The sequence below is a fragment of the Adiantum capillus-veneris genome, chromosome 17, assembly GCF_014529385.1.
Source record: "Adiantum capillus-veneris isolate H3 chromosome 17, ASM1452938v2, whole genome shotgun sequence".
NCBI classification, from domain to species: Eukaryota; Viridiplantae; Streptophyta; class Polypodiopsida; order Polypodiales; family Pteridaceae; genus Adiantum; species Adiantum capillus-veneris.
The window spans coordinates 57,297,553-57,305,003 of NC_140947.1; the positions used below are offsets into that span (position 1 = coordinate 57,297,553).

Below are 7,451 nucleotides of genomic sequence, written 5' to 3' on the forward strand. Positions count from 1 at the left end.
GCTTCTTACCAAGTTTGCAATGTGCATACATGTCCATTCTCGACCAAATCTTTATAGAGAAAAACATGTAACAACCTTGGCTAACAATCTCAATAAAAAATCATTCGTATTGTCAACTTCTTACTTAATGCCACATGATTGCAAGAAGCTAGTGAAGTTGATTAAATTGGAAAGAATCCGTTGTTTCACATTTGGAGAGAAGTATTCACTTCCCATCTGATACAACTAAGTTCAAGTAAGCTAGATCTGCTTGGTTCGAGCACAAACATATTGGCACATTTGAATCGCCGCCGAAGTTCTCAAAGGTGATGGACACCGTAGAAAATTGAAATACCGCTCAGCCACCTTCGCGTTTAAAGGAGGAATTTTGAGACAGGTCCGTCACCGTCGGGGACCTGGGATGAGAGAACAGCTACGTGAGGCAACACACACGTCGGGCCAGAGAGAGAGACCCCCCTCGTTTCGTCCTGCAGATGTCTACAGGCACCCATGTCGCATGCATCTTGGTCGACGCCGGTTGCCAGTTTTTGTTTTTATTTTAATATTTAGTATATTCACACTGCCCTCCATTCACGTGGCACTTTTCTCAGTTTTGGTAGACCCGTTCTCTCCATTTATATAGGCCTCAATTACAGGCTTCAAACATGTCAGGGAGACAAATTATACCTGCACATGCAAGCGCCAAAGACCAAATTCAAAATAAGCAAGCACTGATGCATTAGATACTCGGTATATAAATGCCAAAGGTAGTCTCTGCCGTGTCATGATCAGAGGATGATGATGATCAAAACATCTTCTGTGACGGAAACACAAAGAGCAGGACTTCCGCACTTCCTACGTTTGAATCTCGTTCCGAATTTTGTGGTGTGATACTGCATAGTTAAACCGTTCCAAAAATTTGATTCTCAATGTATGGTACATTTGCTCAATACCTAGAGCTACAACTTGTGGCAAAACATATTTACAGTAGTACAGCCTTGAAGACCCTGATGGTATAGCCTAATTGTACAAAACTTTGGATGTATATTGGGAGGACAAAATTGGTTGGTCAGCATCCGTAATAATCCATAATTGTTTTCCTTCTCTTTGAAGCACTGGGCAGGCTGAAAACAGATGATGGACTGAGGTCAACTGGGCTCTTGTTCATGGGCTGTTTAGTAGATATAGAAGTCTCAGATCGCTGGAAAGATTTGGATGTCTGTGATGTACAATCTAAAAATTGGCTTGCCTCCATGTTGCCCAAACTCTCCTTAGCTGAAGATTCCTGTGAAGTTAACGAGTCTTCAGATGAGGTGCATCTCCGCATAGTGAGGTCACCAACCTTGAGCATGACTTCAGAGCTTGGACTCGGCGAAGAGCAGTCTATTCTTTCACAAAGCCTAGCTTCAGTCGCATCACAACTCGGATCCGCAGTGATTCTCCTCCTAATGGCCGAGGGTTGTGTAACTGACTTGAAACTGGGTTCTATGTTTTTCCAAATTCTCACCTGCATTTTTGGATATCAAACATTTGTAACAAGGACACTAGAGTTTATACATTGCTCTTTGAGCTTCTTAAGAGTACCGTGTAATCATCAGAGCATGTTGCAATTTTGCAGAAATCAGTGGGACACCTGCACACAACTCATAGTTACAAATATTCCGGGGAGCAGATACACAGTTTGCAATTAAGATGTGCTTCTTTACAAGGATTGGGTTGCACAAGGATTGTGAAAGTGAATACAAGCATTACCAATCAACAGCAGTGACCTCTCCTCCGTGCCCCTTCAAAACAATAGGGGCCGACTCCGGGCTATCCATCTGTCGAAAGCCAAGATTGAACGATTTCAATTGGAAGTAATGGAACAACCATTAAAATATCTGACTACAAATCTTCAGCTCACCTGCCAGATAAAGACATTTCCATCCGACGAGCCACTCAAAATGTGAGTTCCTTCGGGGCTAAATGCAGCCTGCTCATAGCAGCGTAAAGCCATAGTAACTGCATGAGACTGCTAGCTCATGCTGAGGCAGAAAATGTAAAGAGAATTTTTTTCGAAGCAAACCTTGATGTAAAAGGAGCCCAAAACATGCCCCTGGAAGCTCTTAACTGAGCCCTTTTCTGGTCTGTGCATGTCATAGACATAAATCCTGTAGCAAAGGCACCCTTAAAATCATCAGCTAAGGACCTTTATGACATTCGCAGTGAAAGAAAGGGCATACTAACCTGCTATTAGTGGATGAGGCAATCAGGGATGTGCCAGAGGGATTTAGTGACAGACCAGATATTCCATGAACTCGCTTCTCCTGATATGAACAGAAGTCAGTTTCGAAAAACAGCACAATGAAATGTAAAAGCAAAACAATAAGAGCTGTATTTACTCTGCATTCTGTGGACATTTGCTCTTGTGGAGGAGTTTGCACGACGGGAGACTTCAACTGCCTGAAGTCCCAAAACTTGACTATACTGCAATTGCAACAATAACAAATAACATTCAGTATTTGTTGGGAACATTAACTGTAGGTAATTGAGGAAAACAGGACCAACTTCATCATTGGATGAAATACGGGCATACCCATCTGCTGCTCCTGCAGTCGCAAGCATTGTCTCATCTTTGAGAAAGAGGACAGCTGTGACGCTCATAGTAACACCCTAAATAAAGAAACAGATGAAAGGTTGTCTAAGTTGAACAAACCACAGTATTTGAATACCAATGCACAATTGAAATATACCTTGGATCCCCGAACCCTTTTTCTTTGCTTGAGAATATGGGCACCTTTAACCATAGAAACTGGCCTGTACAGAAAAAAATCAAGACCAAAGCATCTTCATCCTACTGAAGTGTTATGAACCAGAAAAGAAGTGATCAGACAGGACAACTTTGGTTCTGTAACAAAGTGTTTTAGGTCAAACAGAAAGCGGCTTGAAGCGTCTTTACAGAATGCGCTGACCAAGGTGACGTTAATATTAGCTCTCAAACACCAAGGCTGCACATAGTTATCAAAAGCGTGATAGGTAGTGACGTACAGGAAGGATCTTTCGTTTGCAGCATGGTGTGAAGAGCTGCTTCGAACATCCCATATAGCCACACTGCCATCTCTTGACCCGGATGCATAGAGCTCTGGAAATGCAACCAATCTCTCTCTCTCTCTCTCTCTCTCTCTCTCTCTCTCTCTCTCTCTCTCCCCCCCGGCACTATTTTCGTGAGCAAGAAAGCGAGGATCCTAAACAGCTCTAGCTTGTTAGACAGGTAACCTGGTTGAGACGGATGCACACAAAGTGACTTGACACTTCCAGAGTGCCCTTTCATCACACCTAGACCTGCCCTGGCCTCGATGTCCCATAACCGAACCTGCAGCAACATATAATTACTCAAACGAGCGCACACGATTACTCCAAGAACTAATAACATCCTAAAAACGTGAACAGCGCACATACAGTTTGATCTCCTGAAGCTGTCAGCATATGTCTGTCATCCTTCAAAACAGATCATCATTTGTTAGAACAGTGAGAAATCAGGGCACATTCTAATGCCTACTAACTAACGTATGCGGCTCCTCTGTAATTATGCAGACAGCGCAGAAAAGAGTAATCTATGGTTGGAGGTAGGTAAACACTTGGAAAACTTGCACACTGAAGCTGAACAAAATAACTTCACCTTCACTCAACAATAGTATAGCCCGGACCATGCTTGGCCACTAAGCAGTGCATGTGAGGCTGACCTATAGTTTATGTGGTCTAACTGGAGTGCGGCAGGGAATTTTAGCCGGGGCCAGAAGTTTGCTCTGATCTGACTTATAAGCAGTAAGACAAGTGCTTCATCAAATTTGTGAGATTCTAAATGACAAAAGGGTTAACCTTTACAAGCTTAAGCAAGAAAGAAGGAAATCCCAACAACAAAAGGAGCATTTCAACGTGATTCCAAAAAGCAGACCTGAGCCCAGCATATATCAAAAATTGCATTGCTGTGGGCCAACCAAAACTCTTTTCGGGTGCTGTCTGTCAAAAGTTTGAAGTTATTATTTGCCACAGATTTTTAACAAGTTTTCATTGCTAATTAATGCTACCTACCTGTTAACCGTGGAGCATTTAGAGAGGAAGGCAGCTTTCTGCAAGTGTTGAAAATGCTTACAAATCCTTCTTCATCAGCTACCGCAAGTAAATGGCTATGTTCCACCGTCTGTATGCATGTCAACATATAGTGCAAAATTACTCACACCAGCAGCAAAGATACGCCAATTATGCCAGAGGATACTTGGAGACAAACCTTTCCAAAGGAGATCGCGAGGGGAGGAGCAACTGTTCCATTGGGCTCAACTACCAGTACACCAGACCCTGGGCAAGCCCCATCTGCTGTCATGTTTGTAACACTAGGCCTGGTACCCACTGAAAAACAATTCAATTTTCTAGTTAACAGGATTAACATGGACATCCTGCAGAAATATCAGGTTTCCTTCGATATGCATTCAGAAGACAGAAGCCAAATCAATTTGCAAGTTCATCCAGCCAGGTCCATCTCTACACTCCTCTGACCTGATGCACAGGTGCCCAAGAGCTTCATGCTTAGATTTTTGTCAAGCTTGATCAGGACTCACCATAAACTATGTGAAACCAGGCAAGTCAACTTTGTCCTAGCCAGGTTATTCAACAAGGCCACCGTCAGACATCAGCGCATGAGCAAACACTGACTTGTTGGACATAGAGAAGTAAATTTGAAGGGTCACTGGGTTGATGCATCTTACATGGAATAATATTAACAGGTTTCTGCTCTAGAAGCACTATCATTAGGTAGTTGGTACAGTGAGCAAGCCTGGAAGCAGTCCAAATTGCTGGCAGAGACCACCAAAGTTCTAAACTTAAAGGATGGCCAGTGCATATGTGTTGTACTGTGGCTAGGACCTTGCTTGGCATTAATTACAAACCGATACTTGCATATTTAAGTTCCGTAAATTGTAGGCAATCTAGGTTACAAACTGCATCTGCCATCAACACAGACAGCAGAGGTGCTCAACAATTTCACTCCAAACAAAATTCAGAGCATGCAGATTGACGACCAGAATAAGGCAGTAGCCGACGACCTGGAGACGCCTGGCCAAATTTTTGTCACATAATGCACTCAAATCAATATGAATCCATGAAGTCGTGTCACAGTGCCCCTGAGAAACACTGACTGTTGCGACAACATGATGAAAGAAAAATCTTAGCAGACCTTGCTCTCAACTGGAGATTGAGAGCATCTGTAAGCTCCATATCTCCTTCAAGAATTCCTTTGCCCCATGATTGCTAATGACAAGATATTCACATGAAGCTAGGTATAGATGCGAGTTAGGAAAGCAAGTACTCTATCAAGATACTTATGACAATCATTTTACACAGCCTAAGTCTTGAGGCCCTGGCTATTTAATCTGGAAACCCTGCTTTTCCCCTCTAAGACTAGTCATTTCGCCTTTGACATTCTACAAGTATATAAACACTGTTGGAATATTTTAGATACGGAATAGATCACCATGTAATCTACATTACTTGATTTAGCACAGAAAAGGAGTATGTGCAACCTTAGAAACTGATGATTTGAACTATTTCATTAGTACACAGACAGAAATGCAAGATAAACCACAACTCCATATACAAATTTGGTAGATCACAGACTACAAAATTTCAAAATCTCAAACTGTATCTCTGTCTTAGAACCAGAAAAAAATTTCAGACTCAAAAATTATAGCGACTCTAGTAGAATGTTTTGGAACGAGAAGCAAGGTGTTAATTTCTGACACTTCAACTAGGAAGATATGACTCTTGTGGTAAGTACGCAAACGTAAGGAAAAAAAAAGTGATTTGTAGCAGGCATTCAAAGAAAAGCATGTTTGGTAAGGCAGGGCAGTTTATTAGCACAAATAGGCACGAGAATGCACCTCTACGGTTGCAGAGCTCCCTTGACTTGAGAGCTGAAAATATTGATGATGCACCTGCTTGGAGATGCATTTTAGGCCCAAGCGACCAAATGCGTGGTTGTCCAGAAATGAAAAGTCGTTTTGCTTCCGTTCTGCAATACTATCTAAAGCATGGGCAGAGCCTTCTGTGTCTATGAAATTTCTCCTTCTTGAATACTACAGATTCCTTTGCTCCACAACTCTAACTGCTCGCAGACGGCCTGTGCAGCTGAAGCTCCAGATATGGCGAAGATTAGAAGACACAGAAAAAGGATGAATCAGAGAGAAACTTGGAGTTCTGCAGCCTTGCAATCGAGCTACCTACAGAAATTCCGCGCTCAAAATTTTGTTCGTAATTTCGTTCCCGCCCTGAACGTGGACGCGGGAACTTCTAAAACGACTTTTTAGACCTTCATACAATCTGTCCGCCCGCCAGACACAGATTATAGGGATCACAAAATACATCCTAAAATTACAAAATCCCCTCTAGATATCAAGCAAAAACTGTCCAAGTGTAAATATTGTGAAATCCTTCAGAGAATTTGAAATGGGTCCTTTTTCTAATTCATGTTTTTGGTGAACGTTTCATTATTACTTTGGGCCTTGATAGAGGGTGACCAAATATGATGTGCTATATCCGGTGGCGCCCCCCACCAATTGTGCAAAACCAGCCCCGTAAGAGTTGTGTCACGTTGAGCACCTAGAGGTGCTACACAGGTTTGCGTTGCAACTGCAACACGGTTGTCACACAGCAAGTTCCACAAAGGATTGGCACAGGCGCAATATAGGTAGTAGACCGGACAGTGTGTGCTCCGAATCCCTACAACAAGCTCTCACAACCTTTTTCTGCCTCTTTTCTTGGCTACAAGCGGTCAACAAGTCTTGTGACTTGCTAGACAAGTTGTTGCGCTACAAGTTTTTGTAAAATACCACTGAGGGACTATTCAAGCTCCACAAGAGCTGCAAGCTTACTAGGAATTTCAGTGAGACCAAAAGGTTGCAAGACAACGAAGCTCCCAATCCCCTCTAACCACCCAGTGGGACGAAGCTCTAAGTTATAACAACGTGGCCTAAATCTCTTCAGTGTCAAAGGAAGGGTTCTGAAGGGCACAAGGCTCAACCAAAGGTTCAAAGATGATCTGATGCTAATTATATGATTATTTATTCTTCTAAAACAAAAAGAAGAAGGCACATTATGGATTTTTTGAGTCTTCCATATTTCCACATTCAAACGAGTGGTTAGTTTCATCATGTAAGAAAGACCTTGACAACAACTACTTATACACACATAATTAGGAGACAGAGAGTCTAGTGGAAGGGTTGACATTTGGCAACAAATGCCGCCTTCAGTGCACTTCCACTTAAATCCTTTCATCAACTCTTCTTCAGAGACCCTTTCTTCAAGTCTCTCTTTCCATTCTGAGACTGAAAATGTACATGGTGGTTGGATCATTCCCCATACACCAATGAAAATTGGAGGCCCTCCAAAGCATTAAGGGGGTCTAGGCAGAGTAGAATGGCCCCATGACCCGACTCTGCACA

The 7,451-nt window shown here is 42.5% G+C and overlaps 1 protein-coding gene across 2 annotated transcripts; it reads right to left on the bottom strand.

The window, feature by feature from the left end:
* Positions 1–877: 877 nt before the first annotated feature.
* On the bottom strand, positions 878–6,681 carry LOC147437299 (Transducin/WD40 repeat-like superfamily protein). 2 transcript variants are annotated; one of them, XM_086485914.1, is made up of 17 exons: positions 6,235–6,681; positions 5,892–6,138; positions 4,247–4,365; positions 4,051–4,159; positions 3,914–3,978; positions 3,418–3,456; positions 3,235–3,331; positions 3,007–3,100; positions 2,712–2,775; positions 2,555–2,631; positions 2,361–2,445; positions 2,206–2,285; positions 2,045–2,129; positions 1,883–1,951; positions 1,732–1,799; positions 1,564–1,612; positions 878–1,486 (listed from the first exon to the last, which is right to left on the bottom strand). In XM_086485914.1, exons 2-17 carry the CDS (start codon positions 5,959–5,961, stop codon positions 1,049–1,051), a joined length of 1,608 nt encoding a protein of 535 aa, XP_086342040.1. In that variant the 5' UTR covers positions 5,962–6,138; positions 6,235–6,681; the 3' UTR covers positions 878–1,048. The 2 variants fall into 2 exon arrangements, with proteins under 2 accessions (XP_086342040.1, XP_086342039.1); XM_086485913.1 differs by having other exon boundaries at positions 5,892–6,681.
* Between the last annotated feature and the right edge of the window lie 770 nt (positions 6,682–7,451).